This window comes from Dunckerocampus dactyliophorus, chromosome 5, assembly GCF_027744805.1.
Source record: "Dunckerocampus dactyliophorus isolate RoL2022-P2 chromosome 5, RoL_Ddac_1.1, whole genome shotgun sequence".
NCBI classification, from domain to species: domain Eukaryota; kingdom Metazoa; phylum Chordata; class Actinopteri; order Syngnathiformes; family Syngnathidae; genus Dunckerocampus; species Dunckerocampus dactyliophorus.
The window spans coordinates 7968534-7989758 of record NC_072823.1 but is presented as its reverse complement, the minus strand read 5'-3'; the positions used below and the strand labels follow the sequence as shown (position 1 = coordinate 7989758).

General features: G+C 40.3%; 1 protein-coding gene across 1 annotated transcript in view; it reads left to right on the top strand.

Annotated features, from left to right (window-relative positions):
• Nucleotides 1-12975, top strand: part of mrpl23 (mitochondrial ribosomal protein L23) — a 41778-nt gene extending 28803 nt beyond the window's left edge. Inside the window, exon 5 of the mRNA XM_054776970.1 lies at nucleotides 11530-12975. Within this exon, the coding sequence (XP_054632945.1) occupies nucleotides 11530-11694 (165 nt within the window). The 3' untranslated portion in view covers nucleotides 11695-12975. The remainder of the gene's footprint in view (nucleotides 1-11529) is intronic.
• The last annotated feature ends 8250 nt before the right edge of the window (nucleotides 12976-21225 follow it).

The window sequence follows — 21225 nt, the reverse complement described above, 5'->3', positions numbered from 1 at the left end:
AATATTTGAAATACCCATTGTTGTTAAACCCTGCTTTCACTTTTCAGCGTCCATGCTAGTAGTGTATTCTCTGTGAGGAAGGAATGGGCTAATACATTAGTGTGTTTACATTCAGTAAATCTGTGTGTGATTGTCTGATGGCCATGTTGAGCCCGATAAATGGAAATGCTTTTCCTGGCAATCACATTTTGCTGGAAGCTCTTGCTCCTTTTCCTATGTGTCCTCTGATTTGGAAAACTAACAGTGTGTGACTAAGTAGTGTATATGCTCGTTTCACCTATTGGCACACCTGCCATATGTTTAGGTTTCATCTAAATTAAGTACTGTAGAGAAAAAAATAGCGTGTTCTGTTAACTATGGCTGTGGAAAATTGTGTTTCTCCAATTTGATTTGATTTGTCTTTTTAACCAGTATTTATTTTTTTAAATCAATACGAAAACCTAACAACTGGAAATCAATGCCAATGAAATCTGTATTGATTATTTTCATAATGGAGAGCCCAAGAAACTTGGCAGGGCTAATGGCTCATGGTTCTTCCTATCGCTGCATCTTTTTCTTCTTTTGTTTTCTTCAAGTGAGCCTTATTTTATCTGTTCGCTCAGTAGCACCTTCTCACATCGTTCTTATTTCCTCCCATATTTCCTCCAGTTTCCCCTCATTTAGATAGCCATGGCAACACATATCCACAAATGTGCATGCTCGTAACCTTTCTTGATTACTTCTGACCTCCTGACCTGTAATGACACAGCTGCCACTTTGATCAGCCAATCAGCATACGGCGCCACCCAGGTTCTCAGCGGGGCGGCCACAGGACTGATAAAGCCCTCTGATAGGCCCCTGCTGATGCATTTCCTGTTTTGGTATGCGTCTTCGTTTTTTATTTTCTCCACCAGCTGGTCCTGCATTCCTCGGAGTCGAAGAGGGGGCAGGGGCATTGACTGGATGTTTACGTTGCATGTGCACATAGGGGTGACTGTATGTGTGTTTGTGTTGGGGCCTTAGTGTGTATGTGTGTGTGTGTGTGTTTTTTTTGGTAGCCTAGATAGTTGTAGCTGGGGAGCTAGAAGGAGGTGATTGGGTTGTTGTTTACATGCGTTGTTGAGGGAGAAATTGGGTACATTGTGGGGGTTGGGGGTGACATAGATGGAAGGGATAATGATGGTGAACAGCTGTTAATGTGTGTGTTTATGTGCGTGTTATGGGGGTGGATGTTCAAGATAGGCAAGGTTTAGGTGTGAGGTACAAAAGTGGGCGGTTCAAGACAGGACACAATGTGATTCACCGTTTGTTGTTCATCACATCTAGCATGGGAATATTTGGTTGTGTTGTTTCTTGTTGTTATCTTCTGATTGTCCACTTCAACACCAGATGGATGTCGGTATCTTTGTGGGTGGTTGGGTGTGTATTTAGATGGTGATGAGCCTTTTCCTGAGAGCTCTGTTACCAAGGTCCGATGTCTCCAGTAGCAGACTGGGAGCAGACATGTCCGGACATGAAAACGCACACACACGTACATGCGCACGCACACACATATGCTCAGTTTGTTACCAGGCAGAAGTTTCAAAGTAGGGTTTGTACTTATTTATGTCTCACATGACACACTGTACAGTCTCCCTTTCCTACATCTTGTTCATACACCTGTCTGACTCTTGATCTTTGTTCCACAAAGCATGCACAAACTAGTGCTGCTGTCCCTTAGGACTTCTCCAAGGACATTGATATGTTTTGTGTGTGTGTACATTAGGTTGCGCTGCTCATACACATAATTGTATGATTCTAAAATTCAACGCATGAGCTCAGCTTGTTTTATTCCTGGAAGGTAAAGCTGATCCATAGCCATTCCATTCCTTTTTTCCTTGTTTAAAATCACAATTCTTGCATTAAAATTATGCAGACCAATACATTTGCATAAGGTTCCGGTCTTATATTCCCAGAGTATTCCCCACAGAATTAAATTAAATATTATTTCAAATGATGTCTACATTCAGTCTTGTGTCCGATTAATGAACCACAGCACATCTACACATGGTAATATTTTACCACTCTTCATCATTCATTTGGTTTTGGTAAAGTCATGCTTTATTCATTGTTTGTATTGACAGGCTAAATTTTCCCTAGATGTCAAAAAGCACCTGCATTCCTGAATTTGATGAAAAATCTATGTGCAACTGCAGAATTTAAACACCAAGTATGACTCTGGCAGCACCGTGGTGTGGCGTCACCACTGCGTTGTAGGAGTGTCGCGAGACTATAGACAGGATTGGCTCTAGGAGAACGAGATGAGAATTTGACATTACTTATAAGAAAAGTACAATGAAAAATATGACAATATATTGCAATCTACTAATTTAATTTCTACTATGTTACACTCTTCTGCACTCTTGTGTTTATGCTACCAGCCCCGCCACCACCCACAGAGACAAAGAGCCCGTGTGATTGACAAAAGGGGTCACTGTTCATGCCGTTGTTCGATGGAACAGGTGCGCAAAGGTGCTGAAACCAATGCACAGAGTGAACGCTCTCCTTGCTTGTATGGAGGCAAAAGACGAGGAAAACAGACACACATTTATATGGCAATATATTGAGGCCATCAAAATTGTCCAGTTAATTTTCATGTATTGTGTGATTAATTCATTCATTTATTATCATCCCAGGCCCAGTGCCCACAAAAGTTTTTGTTTTTCTGAATGAGAAGTCATGTTTTAATCTCGCAAGACACAAGGTCTTGTGGCACCCCTACTGCATTAGTTTTCTTTTGGTGATGTGCAGTGCCGTTGCAACAAACATAAGATAGCAGATTTATCCACATGCTTTTGGTAGACTTGATGCACTGCCTGTCTTTGAAAAATGTGTGCCGGCTTGCACATATCACATTGATCCAAATATAAGGTTGCGCTCACATGAATGCGTTTGTACTGTGCTGGACTAGGGCCTCTCCTGGAATGTGTCTGTTATCATTAAGAACATGCAAGTAGTGATCACATTACAGTCATTCTATGATACAGCTACAGCTTAGTTGTATGCATGTGTGTGTGTGTACATGCAATCGTATCATATCATGGCCCACCTCGTCAAATCGCGTGTTGAGAACTTGAGCGCTGATCAGAGCACTCATACTAGCAAAATGTGCTGGACTTGAGATCAAGTTGCAGGGGTTGGCAACCTTTATCATCAAAAGAGCCATTTTGCCTCCTTATTCCAGTAAAGAGAAATAGTCTGGACCTCCTTCGATTGCTCATCCAATCAGCAGTCACAACTCAGTGTAGCTGCATTCACGGACTTGCGGTCAGTCAAATATTACAAACTCTTTTTGAAAATGCACATTTCCTTCACTTCAGTGTTTAAAAAAGATATCACAGTTCAGCGTGGGAGCCGCAACAAAAAGAGCTGCATGCGGCTGCGGAGTCACGGTATGCTGACCCTTGGCCTAGAGTAGTCCAGCCTTAATTGATAAATTACCGTTCAACATTTATAAAAGAGGTTTGGGTGATGCTGTAGAAAGTTAATCAAAGCAAAACGTTAAATCTGTTTGCTGTCAGTAATTTGGTGCTTTAAAACCCAAATGGTACAGCAGATAAGCCAGACAAGTGAGTCAACGTCAACAGAACAATTTTGTCTGGCCTATCTTAGCCCCTTTCTTCTACCTTGTAGCGACTGCTTTGCCTGCCTGGACCACCTCCAAATACCTCAGTTGTGCTCATATTTGCTTATGGTGGTTACAGAAAATGTTGAAGAGGAAATAGTTTGTTCAGAACTAATTTGAATCAGATTTTGTGAAGGGGGACAACCCTTGTCATTTCTCTTTAGTACTGATTCCACTCTCTCTCTCCAGACCCCACCCCCACGCCACCCCACATCTGTCCCTCACTTGTCTGTTCTTGGAACGCAGGTCTGAGGTCTGGGCAGAGAAGTAGCAGGGAAGTGAGGTTCTCATTGTGGATGTGTTTCTGTGTCATTGAGATAAAGTGAGAGTGAACGTGTGGGCCACCCAAGGGCCTGGCCGCTGAAGCTGTTTACAATCATCTGGTCACATCTCCTCTCTCCAGCTTTTACATATTCTTTCCTGCTTCTCCCTCTTCTGATCAGCATTTTCCTGTGATTGCAGATTAAAAAAAACACTAAAATAATATTATATTAAATAAAATATTATTATAGTAATAAAATAATATGCTAAGAATCAACCGTTGGTCAACAGTTGCCCTCTCTTATGGTGGCAGGGGCACGGAGTGTGTGCAAAGACCTTTGGTATGCATGCTTGGACAGATTTGGTTGATCTGCACGCCTTTTCTGAGAATTTTCAGGCTAAATTCTCAAATCTGGGCACAGGTTTTGAGTGAATACAAGACATTACTCAAAGACTAAATGTTATCCCTGCGAAAGGGTTAAGCGTAAAATATTAATAATAATAATATTTATGTGATTTAATATATAGCCTTACCTTTTAGGTAAGAAATCTAAGGACATGACAATAAAATGTGTGCTTGTGAGGTTCGGAAAGAAACTAATCAGTTGTAGTCAACTACTTCTTTTGGTGCGAGATGCAGGCATCACAACAAAACGGCAATATCTTAACCCAATACTTGTTTTAAACTAAAAGAACTGGAATCACATGTGTTGTTGCTCCCTCTGCTCCCGCCTGCCGAAATCTCTAACCTTGCAAGACGACATGTTGCCAAAACTCTGTCCAATAAACAAGCAACTTCTGAGTCCATCTGATTTTGGTTTACAAAATGCACTTATTTTATAATTGGATAGTGTGGCCTGAATTTAACCAAAAAATAAAATTGCATCAGAGATTTTTCACCAAAAAAAGCTGATGCGCAAATGTGTGATCACAGCTCTTCCTAAGTTTTTGGGGAAAGAGTCTTGACTTTTTGTGCTTTATTTAAACGATGGACTAATCTCTGCCAAGTGTTGGGCAGAGGTCAGAAATAAGAAACGTCTACATTTCACAGTTCAAGCCATCACCGCTTTGAAAAAAGAACATGACGCATGCTCAATGAAGATAAGATAAATAGGTTTTATTCTCACCAGCACATACACACACTTTACCCTCCCAATGCACACGCACAGACACTCACTCAGAGACTGGGGTCGCCCTCAGTTCTAATCTCTGTAACCTCACCACTGTGGTCTCTCCCGCTGTCGTTTGCCAGACTCTCCTACCATGTGGTCAGAATGAATTCAACCACAACTTTGAATACCTTCTGTCGCTCTCACTCGCACACATAAACACACACACAGCCGCACACTCCATCAGTTGTCTAAATGATTGCTTTGCTATGATTCATCCCCACCGCACAGCCACCATGGCCACAAGACGCACAGCCTCAAGAGATTTCTCACTGTGTTCGTCAACACCTCTGTTTCAGTGTACGGGCCAGATTTGGTCATAGTTAAAAGACCCAACTGCCAAACATTTGGTTGCGTTTATAAACTGTCTTGTGGAAGCGTCTTCCCTCTGAAGGCTTTTGGATTATCCCTACTCAACAATCAATAAAAACGCATTGTCATACTGTTTAAAACCCTTTTAAGACTCTCTGACCTTAGTGAGAGTTCCTCTCTTCAGAATTTTGGTCATTTGCGGTCACCCAAGAAGTTAGACTGCTTATTGCTCTTGTTTAGCTCAACAAGTGTTGAGTGAAACTTTGGATTTTTTTCTTTTTTGAGCTGATGACCAGCCTATTTCAGTTGAATAGTTGGTTGCAATAAATTGCTCATTCCATTTTTTTTTTGTCTCAGTCTTATTTCTACTGTTTCCATTTTGTGGAACTTCCTAAAGATCCAACAGTGCAAAATGTACATTCTTGCAATTTTTGAAATGGTCATAAAATTTTGATCAGGAGTGTATGACAGTGCTGATGTACGTAACATGAATCCTACTTTATTTGTGCAATGTCCTGTGTTGCCCATAAAGGGGATCGTTTGGATTTTTTTGACATTAACTTGTATGACATAAGTAAAGCGTTTGGCTTCTCAAAACAGTATGCGTTCAAAAGAGTATTACCTTTGCATCATAACAATGTCTCAAAAAAACAGACCTCACAAATCAGTCAACGCACCATGGCCATCGTGTGTTCCACAGTGGAAGAAGAAGCGAGCGTCTTCATCACATACACACGAATGGAGATGGGACGGTGCACAGGGACATGGCGGGAGACAAATATAACGGCAAGAAGTTTGTCAGGTCTGATTTTGTTTTTTTAGGAGGCATTTTTATGATGCAAATGTATTACTCTTTTGAACGCATATGTTTTGAGAAGCCCGACTCTTTACTTAAAAGACCCAGCAACTAAGCAGAACTACGTTCCTTGTCACAGAAGTCCGACCATAACGGGACCAAACGGGTAAGTACCCTGTTGATAAAGTCCACTGCTGATGGGGGTGTCATACAACTTTAATGTCAAAAAATCCAAAGTATCCCTTTAAGTTGCCCATAGTTCAATCGATACTGGCATTGTCATGGTAAGTTTTTGCTCGCTAACCATCAGGTTAAATCAACTAGAGAGACATGCACAGACACCTTCCTGTTTTAATCAGATATTTTAACACACCAAGTCAGAACTACTATGTCTACTGTATTTCATTGTTAAATCTCAGCCTATGAATAATAGAAAACTTGCCTTGCTCACATTTCCCCTCTATTGATTTCACATGCATTGCAAGGTTGCTGGACACACTACAGGTTTTCTCATTTTTTCATAAGGGGGAAATTATTATACTTAAATAATACAAAGCCCTTTTTTGACACAAGCTATTTTTGTACGTCATGGTCATTTTTGTTGGAAATTAAAAGCAAAGATCAACTGGATAGAACACAGTTGTTCTTTGTGTGTCTCTTTCCATTTCTTGTGTGGCTGCAGATGGGATTACTCAATCTTAGACACAAACTTGAACCCAGATTTCATTTAAGGTCATTTCACTGAAGTACCTATTGTTCCCTAGAGCAGTTTCCCAAACATTTTCAGCTTGAGATCCAAACTGGAAGTTTGGCTTTTTCCTCAGGACCCACACATTCAAAAAAACATCAAGCGTTGCCAGAATATACATGAATTCATATGAAGAGCGATTTAATAATAATAATGACATCACCTTTTACCCAATAAAAATGGACACTAAGTATGAAAACAGTGCCATAGAGACTAGTGTGCAACATTGGGGGCAAATGCAAGGGGTTTTATTCTCCCATCTGGAATTGATGTTTAATGGCTGAGCTACACTCAAGCAGCGCACCTTACTCCCCTCATTGCTGCACATTTGTGAGAAAGTTGCCGATTTGTGTATCATTATTTGTGTGTGCTTGCTGTGGTCACGACAGTGACGGGTGAAATTATACCAGTCACACTTGTTAACCAGACGTCTTTCTTAAGAATTCAATCATCAGAGTAAAAAACCTTACTGAAATCCTTTGGAATCCACCCAAAAGCCTGTAGAGCTATCCAGTGGACGCTGCTAAAAACATCACCTCCGGTTTGTTTTGTTGTTGTTTGTTTTGAACATGACCTGTGCAAATAACTTGTGGCACACTTGTGGACCAATACAAAGCTTTAAATTAGATCTTAATAACAAACTCACAGATGGGAAGATGAGACCCTCCTTTTTCCTACTGAGAGTGGGTGTAATAAGTGTAATGGATCATGTGCGTAAGAGGGGTATGTTTACTTGTCTCACAGCTTGGGGCCAAGTCCCATATTTCTGGAGGGCAGCTTGATTCAATTGAGAGCCTGGGAAGATGATGGCAGGGTGACGAAAACGTCTCCGCTCTTTCCATTTGTCGTGGAGGCTGCATTTCTCCATCTTTTCTGTTTTTTGGCCTCCTCTCAGCCTTCTCCATAAATCACTCAATCTAAACTCACACAAACGCTTCCTCTATTCTCACAGGCAAATACACATGGGGAGAGAGACAGACAGACTCGTAGGACACACAAGTTTGACTGGGATCACATGGGGGCCAAAGGGGGACACACTGAAGCTGTGCTCTCATGTGATAAATGTTTCAAACAAAATACAATTGCTTTCTGCCAGAACCCTGTCTTGCTGCGGAAATGTGTCCAGCAGACTTTTAACACACGCATACACAATCAGGATGCGGCCTGTTGCCAACAATAAGACTTTTGCAATGTGTCTCAGTATTTTGTTGACTCCAGTGTCATATCTTTGTTGTCTTTGTGAATCTCAGTCGGCAACGCCGATTCATCTTTACTATGTTTATACACAAGGTGATCTGCACTGCTCTCTGCGACTGGGAATTATCATGCGACAACACTCAAAGTTTGATGTGGCTTAGTGTTGTTTGTTCCATTGCCAGGTCTTGTGTTTATAACAGTGTGCTCAACCGCATATAAATGATACAAACGATACAGTACAGTCAGCTCGGCCCTCACGACATTTATGTTGGAACGTCGCTTCCTCGCTGTATCGCTTTTTTTTTTTATTCGTCAAAAAATAATGAAAGACAAGTAAAATGTAGTATTCTGTTCATGAGCCGTCAGTAATGTTGCATTGATGAGACATTACCTTGGATGACATTACATTAACATTGCATGTAGTCAGCTGTAACCCGCCTGCTTTACACTGCCCACTGCGGGCCTCGAACATAGGACCTTGAGAATGGGAGACGAGAGCGCTGACCGTTGGGCCAAAAGCCGGACTGTCCACCCAACGTTCAGCGCAGCTCTTACGGCAGTGAGGTTAACCGACATACACTTGTGCAGCCACACTAGCTGGCATCCGTTACACAACCATGGCATGTCCAACATGATAGAGTGGCAAAAAATTCTCCCATTCCGTGTGGAAGTGGTACATGCTTGGCTTCATACTTTTGCCCTTCTTCTCCACTCCATTTGGAACACTTTCTTAAGCTTAGAACAAATAAATTGAAGGCTAACTAGTTAGCTAGGTAGCTTGTTCTATGCTATGAGCGGCAGGTGTCTCTTATGTCCCTACAGTGATCCTGTAGCCTGCACATTTGTATTGTGGAATATGGTGGAAACAAAGAACAATAGGAGCGTACAGGTCACCACAGGGGTGTTACTTCATGCCTACAGGGCTGTAATAAAAGTAAACATGTAGAAAGTTTTTAGAAAGTCATAAACAAATTTTCTGTGCTCTAACTACAAAAATATTCTGTTTATTAATATTGAATCCTACATTGCAGAATTCACTTATTGCAGAAATTGAGGGACAACTGTATACATTTATGTTTTGGTATAATACATAAAGTACAATACCACTATGTACAATGGAAGGATGAACCTTTTAACCTTTAATCCACTGGTGTCATACTCGAGGCCTGGGGGCCAGATTCGGCCCGCCAAATAGACAATATTTCCTGCTGAATATATTTGTCATTTTTAACAGAAAAGTTGTACTGCATGCTAAGGGTAACCATACCTGTGGTGTGGCCTGTGGTGAAAAGGAGTTTGACGCCTCTGCTTTAGTCCTTTTAAGTTCATTGATTATGTTAATTGTTATATAAAATAACTATATTTGACGGATAGATTTACCTCTGTCAGGGAAATTTTCAAATCTCAAATCAAAACTTAAGATATATCAGCAATTTCAAAATATAGCAATAAAAATACAAGAAGGTGAGATGACACAAAACATTCCAGTGGTGCTTTAGAGGGGTAGTATGAAATTAATTTAGCGGTTTTTCCATACTGAATTTCAAACAGGCACACCTGTGCAATAACCATGCTGTCTAATCGGCATCTACATACCACACCTGAGAATTGGATGAATGAAAAGCTTTAGTTTTGGTCCCATGTTTCACGACCTGAACACAAAGATCTAAAACTTTTTCCAAGTCAACAAAAAAAACATGCCTCACTTGTGTTCATTGTCAATAACAAACATCTGCCCATATCAGAAGCCCACCGCCACCACGGCCCACTGGATCCGCAACACAGGTGCATTTGTATTGATTACATGTTGAATGCACAGAGATACTTTGACAAGGTCTGTTGTTGTGCCATTCATCCACAGCCATCACCTCATGTTACAGCATGATAATGCACGGCCCCAAATTGCAAGGAATTGTACACAATCCCTGGAAGCAGAAAACATCCCAGTTGTTGCATGGCCAGCATACTCTTCCGACATGTCAGCCACTGAGCATGTTTGGGATGCTCTCGATCGGCTATACGGTAAATGGTGGTCACACTGGATACTGACTGGCTTTTGGACACCCCCGAACTCTCCATTTAAAGTGCACATTTTGGAGTGGCCTTTTATTGTAGCCCACCTAAGGTACACCTGTGCAATTGTCATACTGTCATCTTGATGTGCCACACCTGTGAGGTGGATGGATTATGAATTAAAAATGCTCACTGACACAAATTTAGACAGATTTGTGAACAATATTTGAGAGAGGCCTTTTGTGTACATAAAAAAAAGAAATCAGTTCAGCTCATGAAAAATGGGAGCAAAAACAAGGGTTGCATTTATATTTATGTTGAGTGTATTTGTAATAACAGTTGAGTCACTGTTATTCTGTTGTTCTGTTATTGTTTGCAGCTGAAGTAAACCGACCAGCCAGTTTGTCTCATTTTAAATGAGAAAGAAATGTGTACAACATATGTACTTGCACCTGGCGAAAATACGTCACGAACCGGTGTAAATATACAACATTACGAGTATAGAGAGTTGCTCCTCTACGTTTCACTCGCTCTTGTTTGCCTTTTGGGAATCAAACCAAGCAATGATGAAAGGCTTGTCTCTGGTATTTGGGGGGGGGTTGGAAACCGACAACGTAACATTCAGATTAGAGTCTGTCCGTTCTTTTATGCCTACTCACTGAATCCAAACTAAATACTTAATATATTTAAACAAATATTGATATACCGTGGTGTACACGCCGGCAGTTTCTTTTTTTTTTTTTTTTTTTTTTTTTTTTCCCCTGTCCTGTCCAGCCTTTGGTGCATTCGTGAACATAAATCACCTTGGGGGATGGATTGATGATGAATGGCTTTCACACGATCCAGACAGTGATCACGGGGTATGATCTGGCTGTAGATAAAGCTGAGTCATTTCAGGACTGCAATGAGTTGGCGCCAGTTAAAAGGCACTGCCCAGTGTCCATTGGATAGGATGAGAAGGATAGGCAGTGTTGGATGTTCGCATGCCTGCACCCACTGACCTGTGTATGTGTGAATGTGTGTGCGTGTGGACATGTACTGTACTCCACACCAGCCTGACAGCCTGGTCGGCCAGCGATGCATTAGCCGTGGCCAGAGATGGGTTGGTATGGAATAAATAATGGATACCCTTCTTTACCTCTGAATAAATCAGGACCAGAGAAATGGAGAGAGACATCCAGGAGCGAGTTGGAGAAATTCTCATTAACAATTAACTAAGAATGAAAGAAAGAAAGAAGAAATTAATTTCTCTGCAAGAGCTGAGCGTTTGTATAACCGGAGGAGGAATAAAGAGGGAAACCTCTGAATCTGACCTGCAAAGAAGGATTGATTCTTAAAGTGCTGTCTGATTTAATAGTTTCTCTGCTCTGTTGTTAACTTTGCATCTCAGGCTGAAGGCCAGACGTTCGCCTTCCCTGATATCTTCCCGGAAAAGACCAGCACACCAGCACAGGGCTCCATGGAGGAAATGCAGGAGAAGTTCATGGAGGATGAGAAGCAGAGGCAGAAACCTGACCCCAGGAGAGGAGGGGTCACGGAGTGGTTCGGACTCTGAGGCGGCCCACGCCATTTATGCCTGTACATGTGTGTGTGTATGTGTTTCATTAGGTGAATCATGTATTCAAGAAGCAACTGTTGGGGTGTCACTTTGTTTCGGCATTCAAAGCTTACCAAAGAATGACTTTGCTTCGATCTTTCATGAACTCAAGCAACCCATGAACCTCCATCTGCTAAGATGACCTCCTACCTAGACTTTGTTCTTTGCCATCTTCTCTAGGACCTCCTTTCTTTTCTTTTCTCCCATCATGACTTTATTCATTCACAGTGGATCCTCTAAGGTTGAACACAATGTAACCTAGATTTCAATTGAACTTTTTCTATAAGAAATAAAGCATCAAAGTGTCACATTTCCCATCATAAACCCTTTATTAAGCTAACAGTGAGTTACGTTGTAATATTCTTTATAATCATCAGCGTTAACCAATATTAAAACATTGTACAGTGGAGCCTCGGTTAACATCCGCCCCGCTTTTTTTGGTTAACGCTCAAATTTTTTACGAAACTTTTTCCTTGGCTTGCGTTCACCCGCTTGTTTAGCCTCCAAATTACCGTCCGGTTTATTTACGCCACCATATTGGATCACAGACTGAAGATGAAATGTCGTGGTACTTGCACGTGATGGCACAATGCATCGTGGGCCGTGGGCGCCATTTTAGTGCAACATTGTTTGTTTATATCAGATTTGCTGCGCTAGAGAGACATACGCAACGTAACAAAATACATGGACTGCCCAAAAGAGAAAGGCGATGCACCGTACAGTGGAGCAAGACCTCAAAATTCTACGGCATAAAGAGAAGACTGTCATTTCAGAGGTTGCTGCGGTGCACACACACACAATGCATACAAATCTCCGGTTCCCGCCTAACAGTCCATCAACCCAGCGGTACATCGAGGTTGACCTTCTGTTTCTGCCCGTCTCATTTTACATCCCTGACACTAATTTCTGCTTCCAACAACAAAACATAAGCATTCAAACTTACTGTAGCATGTTCGCGGCATCCAGAGGTAAACATAGCACGCCACACATGTGTATTGGTTCTAGAACCTTGATATTTATTTTGATATATCTTTTACATTGTTGCAAATTGTGGTTGCGGGAGAATGTTTATTTTGTGTTATTTTGTTAAGTGATGGTTTTGTGAGAGGGTTTTCCAACAAAACTAGGTAAAAATAATGTTAAATGTTCAGTTGTCCTTTCATTTGTAATTATTTTTGCAGCATTTTCTGCCTGTAAAACTATAATTATGGTCTATAAAATGTGTTTTGTGTTAACATGTTGGGTGTCTGGAATGGATTTATTGGATTTGCATGATTTTCTATGGGAAAATTTGCTTTGGTTAGAGTCTGTTTTGGTTTGAGTTGGACCTTCTGGAATGGATTAATGACGTCAACCAAGCCACCACTGTAAATACTAATTTTGCATGCACTCAAATGACAACGGTGCAACTGTGACGAGTGTAAAATGCAGTTAACCTGGATTAATTTAAAACGTATAATTTACTTTCTGAATGTGAGGCTGCTAGGAACATGCACACGAGTCAATCAGTCCTTTTATGCTGAGCAGAGGTCTTGTTTTGTGCAACGTCAGATGCATATTTTACTTAACTCCGTTCACGTTCAAAAGAGCGTTCAACCTCAGGGCCGTTACCATTCGCTCCCAAGTCTGCAGTTGTCCATCTTTATTTCTCCTCAGTGCATTCCGTCAGTGGTCTTCCTCTCACAGTGCACTAAAAAGTGGTGTGGTATCCCTTACAGATTTGACTTGCAGCCAGTTGGAAAAGACCACCGGGACAACCCACATCCTTTCTTTTTATGATTTTGCCTTGGATTAATTGACCAATTTAGGTAAACAACATTTCAGTTGGTTCAGCAAAGCAACATCATGGAATGTTTTATTATTTAGTTATAGCACCTCTTGCCATAATGTTGAGGAAAATCGGCCTAATTATTACTGCTTGTTGCAATTAGATGTAACAACTCGCGCTCCATGTTGTTGCTCGCCACACGAGCTGGCGTGCACGTGTGCCAACATGGTCTGGTAGCTGTTTTGACAAAGTAATGATCTGTGATTGAATCGGGCCACTGGAGGACTGCGCACGCTTACGGTAAAAAGGCCCATAAAGGGGAGGGACCTCTCCTGGGCTCGTGCAGATCCTCCATTATGCCTTGAGTCCAAGGTTACTGTAAGTGTCCCCCAGCCGTGACCACAAAATGTTGGCTCATACAAAAAGGTCGGGTCCCTGACCCTGATCCAGCCAACACCACTATCACTAAGGAGAATGTCAATATTGATCCTGTTGGCCCATTGTGTGCTGCCTGGAACCGCTTACCCCCAGTGCTGCTTTAAAGCAAGCCCATTTTGAAGGGAACAATGTGCTTATTACTCAGCATTTTTCTGTCTGCTATGTTATTACTCACTTGCTTTGTTTTTTTTCCCTTTTTTCCCCCCCATAGTCCTCAGTTTTAACTGCAAGAGAACTACAAAAATCAAATTAGTCTTTTTTTTCTCTCTCTCATTTCCGTCCAAATTGACCCCCAAATGGTAGACATTTACAGGGGAAGAAACCATACTGTGTAACTTAAACTTTAGTCGAAATGGAAGGCTTGTGTCTTGACAGACACATACGGTAAGTAATGGTGATTGGCTAAAGTTAGTGCCAGAGTTGCGGTAGGTGGGTGTCGTTACCAAGGACGCCAAATGAACTCGACTGTCGAGTCGGCCGCAAAAGAATGTAATACACCATGGAGCAGAAAGTCCGCCATGATGGTGAGCGAGAGGGGTGGGTGGGGCTAAGCGGACAACGGTGTACAATGTATTCACACACTCTGAGCTGAGTGTAAAATGAAGTTGAAGCTTTGATGAATTTAATGAATGTTATTTACGGAACAGAATGAGCATTCTGTATATGTCTATATATAAATGTGTACAAATCCATTATACTGCAGAAATATGACCTACATGTAAACCTGAGCAGCAGTATGAAAGAAACGTTTTCCTGCTTTGACTTTCCTTCCTTACAGTGTTACCAACGCTTAACAATCAACATACAAAATAATAATACTTATACATATGTACACATATTGAGACCTGCATTTTAACCAAGCTACAGAGACATTGTTACGCCGATCAAACTACGTTACTGGCGTATTGACACCTTGCCACACCACACCGACTAGCTACTATAGCCGGCTAGCGACTAGCTTCACCACACACTTTCAATGCCTCAAGCCACTAGCAAATTGTAACACTACATATTGGAGCTGCTGCTGCTGTTGCTGTGTTTTTATTTTTGAGTTTGAGTTTTTGAATTTATCAAAGTTTATGCTAGGTGTAGGCATTCGTTTCTATGTTGCTAACGTATGTGAAATCAATGCGCCCAGGAAGGAAGTTCCGGTAATGTTTAAAAGGACCAAAGTTCGGCAAAATACAGTAAGTATTCCATATTATCATGAATGTAACTGTTACTACATGGTCACAGCATGTATATAAAACCTTGCTGGAGGTTTTTGGAGGTGGCAAGGATTGTGGATGATGGGTAAATTCACCCCCCCCCCAAAAAAAGTGGTTTTCCTTTAAATTATATTGTGCGAGAGTCCCACACAATATCCCCTTGCTACTGTCCTGTTAGTGTACATCAACCAGATTTATACGTTGACAACATATTTATCATGCAAACCCGTCTTTGTTTTCGGGGAACTTAAAAAATGATAAATCTGGTCTAACCTAATTAAGAACACAGCTGGACTCATGCAATGTATTAATAACACGATTTACAAGTCATGCACCATATTGTACGCTAACCAGAAAATGTACGCAAACAGGAAACATTTTCTGCCGACTTTCGACGTTGACAGAGGAGGAGAAGCGGCATACTGTAGAAAATGGATGGATGGATGGATGGATTACCAGAATCAACATTTCAGCATTTTCCATTGACATAATGCCTTTTGGCTCTATTTTCCCATTTTTGCTGTGTTTTTTGTTTCGTATTTATACAATGTGCCCAAGGCCAATAAAAAACAAACCACGGACTGCAAATGCCTCCGGGGTGAACTTACACACCCCTGATCGATACCATATTTGTGATGTTTTCTTTCCAACATGAATTTAACTAAAAGAACACAGCCAAAATTCACCCAGCTGCCAGCTAATATCAATGTTTTTGGATTCCGTGTCACTTGCTTATTGGTGAGTTTCCCCTGGTACTGAACATGACATGTTTGCTTGCCTTGAAATGTGCAGAGCATATTCTTGCCACCTCACAGCACAGGTACAGAAACTTTATTCATAATTCGGTACACCGGGACAATCGAATGAGATCTGATACAAGAATTGTAAAATAATAATAAGAAGGTTGTTTTTACAATTGTATCAATAATAAAATAAAATGACACGATATGAATAATTGTTATTCTAACTTGTCAGAGAGGTGTTGAATTAATATTATATTTAATGTTGCACTGCCTCATGTGCTTATATGTTGAATGCTGATTGGTTTCATGATGACACACTGAGAAAATGATGATCTAAAGCTTGTTTATCCGCAGCATCCTTGGACACAGTCCGTTGATGAGCTCATCGCTGCTCACACTGATGAGTAAGTCAGTGAAAATGATTTCACAGAGGCTGCAGGAGGTGTCAAACTATTGAATGATTCACTAATAGTCATCGTCGAGACATACAAACTCGAGTTTTACCACCATGGTGTCTTAGAGCAGTGGTTCTCAACTGGTTTTGGCTGCGGGACCCAACAGCCAAATTGTGTAAATTCTTCAACTAAAACTTAATCGTAAATTTCTCGTTTGGAGAAAAGCTATCTTGCGAGAACAGTGTGGCCAGAATCCAGTCGGACTGTGAACTATGGCATCACTACTATGAGTGATAATACGGTAATGTGGAAGTGGCAGTGCACGAGGCATTATTGGAACCGCACATGAAGTGCTTTACGCACACCTTGCAATCCAACCTACCTCGGTGTTCCCAGCGTCACCGTCAGCGAGTGATGTGTGACTGTTTTTCCCATAAAGTTGAACAGTTACATTCGTGTTAATGTCCAAGCAGAAGTTGTAGTAATTCTACATTTGATCAAACTTACTAAAGATTTGTCAGCTCAAAACACGCAGGTGTTCGTGATTGTCTAAACAATGCTTTATTTTATTTCAAAAAATGCTGACAATATTATTGTTTAGTGTCAATTTTTGGGACACTAAACATTTCAAAACGCACCTGCATTGTTTTGTGACTTGCTTAAATAAAGAACTTTGTCCAGTCATATTTTTTCCATTGTTGTTCTCTTAAAATTAAAGTTAAAATCTCGTCGTCTGGTCTCGTTCTAATGGACCAAATCTCATGCAATTGGGTGTCTCGTGACAACCCAACTGAACCCCTACACCAGGGGTCACCAACGTTTTTCCTTGTGAGAGCTACTTTTACAAAATGAAAATGGCCAAAAGCTACCTGGTGCCCGCGGGCACCACGTTGGTGACCCCTGCCCTACACTATCCTATATTATCCTATATATCTAAACTGTCATATTGAAAGGGCCTGTTTGCAGCAATTGCTTTCTAACATATTGCAAGCATTAGATCCCGCTCTCTTAATGCTCAGCAACAATACATTTTTATCCATAAATTCAAAAATTATTTAAACAAAAAGTGTGTGTAAAGGTTTTCAGTCCATGGTGTATCTGAGGAGTTGAATTACAGCACCTGAACTTTGACCTGGATGAGAGTTGAAACATCTTTTTAAAAATCCAGTTGCTCAATAAATAATACATTTAGACCAGTTGCTCTGATTCACCTCCTCAGACAAAAAAAAAGACAAAAAGTGCAATTAAAAATTTACAAATTACATTTTTTTCTGATTAACTTAGTACGTTTAATAATAATAGAGATCCATTTCTTCTGCAGACCACTCCTCTAACCACTGCTCATTCATTATTCATTAGTTCTTCATTAGTTCCTCAGTAACTAGTCTAAATTCATGTGCCTTAGTTATTAGTTCCTCAGTAACTACTGTACACAGTAGCTCATCATTAATTCTTCATTAGTTCCTCAGTAACTAGTCTAAACTTATGTGCCTTAGTCATTAGTTCCTCATTAGTTCTTCGTTAGTTCCTCAGTAACTACTGTTTTTTTGTGTACCTTATTGTAAAGTGTGACCTAGTCCACTCTTCCCCAGCAGATATAAAGACGAATGGCACGTTACGTTCACACTTGGTGTCCTTACCCTCCTGCCCATAAACATGGCACGCACATTGCGGTGGTGTAGCACGCAAATGGCACATATGTGAGGTGCATTCAAGGACATCAGTTTTTTTTGTTTTTGTTTTTTTGGCAAGACTGGCGGCCCACGGTACCAAGCAGTTACAAAACACTGTCTTATAGGATTTCTGTTTTTCATTTTTGGAAATGCTTGATGTTGCATTAATGCTACGATCAAATGTTTTACTGATGATAATTATATGGATTTACATGGAATATGAGAGTTTTAGATATGTTTATTAAAAGTATTTATTTCTTTATAAACAATACAATGTGGAAATTCAGCCGACATAGCATAGTGCTTGGTTGTGACTAAACCAGATGACAGACAATCTTGGCACAAAAGAACATGGGGGGTTGACCACGAAACGCAACATTTACCTTATATATGATTTATTTAGGAGACAGCCTGATATAGCAATAGTAAGCGTCATTTACAGTTACCATAGTTCTTGCTTTTTCTAAATCCTCAAAAGTCTTCATGTGATGACTGGAGAAGCATGAGCAGTTCCTCGTGGGACTGAGTCATCAAACATTTGTAGTGTGGACACCAGACCAGCACCTGTGCGAAAGATGACAAACAAGGGTTGACATTTGGGATATTGTGTGTCCAAAAACAATCTAAAAAAATCGAAACCCTATGAAAGTTTGAATGTTTATGTTGATTATGCTGTTAGCGTTGGTGTATTTTCTTCTGCAGTAATATCAATATGAAAGCCAGAAGTAAAGCAAGAGAAGCAGTGATGTCAGTTATGCACTGATGTCATCCCTATACGGCTGGCAGCCTCAGGGGGCATACTGTATTTTAATCTTTTCAGGGAATTGCGATAATGCTGTACGTGTTAACCCCTACAGTACAGTTATCCTACATTCTCTTTCTTTGTCTACTCAGTTTGACAACCTTTGTCCATGCTATATCTGTCATATTGTTGGATATTTTTAAAACACATAATTTTCTGTGGCCTCTCGTCCACTCGCAAACATAGATTTTGGAGAGCGTTTGGAAAACTTCGGCCAGAGTGGAGATTTTCAAAGACTCTGGCTTCAGCATGTGGTCAAATTTTGTGTTTCGGCTATCGTTTTCACTGGGAAACACTGTATTTGGCCCTTCTTACACAGCACCCTTCTTGTTTGAATAGTTTCCCGTATTTTTTCTGTATTTCAACTGTCGTGAAAAAAAAAAAAATTCTCTCTGGTCCCGTCGGAACAGCACAGTTTTCAACATCGGTGTAATACATCATGTAGCTGGTAAAGCCAGGCCATCAGAATAAAAGAACCATGGCGATTAAATAATATGGTTGCGCCACAGTGGGCAGTCGGAATGCCACCAGCACCATTTCCCTTATTTTACCAGAACATTGTTCTTATTTTAAGACGCAAATGTTGATAGGTATGAACTTTCACATCAAAATACAGTCTTATCAAAATACTACATCGCAATTTGGACATCGCGCCCTCGCGGTTTTTAAAAAATGAATTGAAAAATGAAACTAATAAATGATTGCTGTTTCCTGGTTGACTATGGCCTATTATTAGTCAAAAACTATTGAAAGACAAGTCACGTGTAGTATTCTGGTCACTAGGGGTCAGCAATGTTACATTGATGAGACATTACCTTAACACTGCATGTAGTCAGCCATGATATGTCTGACATGATATGATACGTTTTTGGCTTCTTACATTGTTCTTTTTCCCCACTTTGTTTGAAACACTTTCTTAAGTTTAGAAGAAATAGATTGGAGGCTAACTAGTTAGCTCGGTAGCTTGCTATATGCAGTGAGCAGCAGCCATCTCTTGTGCCTGCAGAGATCCTATAGCCTGATCATTAGTGTTCCGCAATGTGGTGTAAACAAAGATTAATAGGAGCGTAAAGGTGACTATAGGGGTGTTATTTCATGTCTTCAGGGCTCTAATTATGCTTTAAAAAACTTATTTAGAAAGTCATAAATATGTCTTCTATGCTCTAACTATAAAAATTTTCAGTTTAATATTATGGAATCCTCGCGGAAATTCACTTATCGTGGTCTAGTCTGGAAGCAATCAATCGCGATAAACAAGGGACGACTGTATTGGACTTGTTCTGCAAGAGTTTAGACAGAAGAACAACGACGAGGCAATGACACAATGCATTTCCTCAATTCACCCATTAAGCATCCGATTGTGCTGATGCTGTTCCTATACTGCTCACAGCCCTTAGGGGGCACATTTGCACAGTCTCTAGAGATTGTTAGGATATGCTGTGATGTATTGACCAGCACCATAGTCCTCAGTTTTACTTTTTTCTGAAGGAAATGCAGTTTCTGTGTACAGGGCTCTAATAATGGTTAAAAAAAAAACGTATTTAAAAAGTCATAGTCCTAATTGTCAGTCATTATTTTTTCTTATTTTCTGAAAAAATGATGGGTATCGGCATAATTACCATAATCATTTTTTCTTGCTTCTGTAAGCTCTTTCATTGATGTTTTGAATGCAAAATTATAATCATTATTGTTATCTGTGAATTTTACAAAAAACTGAAAAAATAATAAAGCACCTTATATTATCATTTATTTATTCAGAAGTATTCCTGAGCAGATAAATGTGTTTGCAAAATATAATATCAAAATATAAAGTTATTTTCCAAATAAATAATAAAATTCTTAGTTTTTGAAAGATTCATAAAATATTTATTTGTTATGGTTTTCTTGTTTTTATGATATGTAGTCTAATAAATCATTTTAAGCGTTTTTTATTGTTTAGTGAACAAATGTTAGAATATCAAAGTGATCCCGCATCCTTACATTTTTCTGTATGCGTCCCTCGGTGTATGAAGTCTGGTCACACCTGATCTAAAGGAAAACGTAAGCAGGTGTGTTTAGTTCCTCTGTGGATTTTGTGTGTGTGTGTGTTTTTTATAATGTCAACACAAAAACTACCTGTGTTGGCAAATAGGGAACGTGAGATGCAGGATGCAGCGATGGGTCATATATGCTTAGGAAAGGGGTGGGGCTTTGTGCTCTAAAGGTAATTACAGTATTGATCATTTGCACATGTGTGTATAATGCATTGCTTATTGCTATGTTGTAAAACAGATGGATTTGTGAAAAGGATGAGAAGCACAGACATGGAGGTGATGAGGAAAGGGAAAAAGCAAGGAAGTGCAAGTGTAAAGGAGATGACATCACTGCGAAAATGCTGAGCTGGATTTAAGGGCTACTGGATGAAAGAGGTCCATTCCCACTAAGCACCATCCCGCTCACTCTTTTTCTATCTCATGAGATGT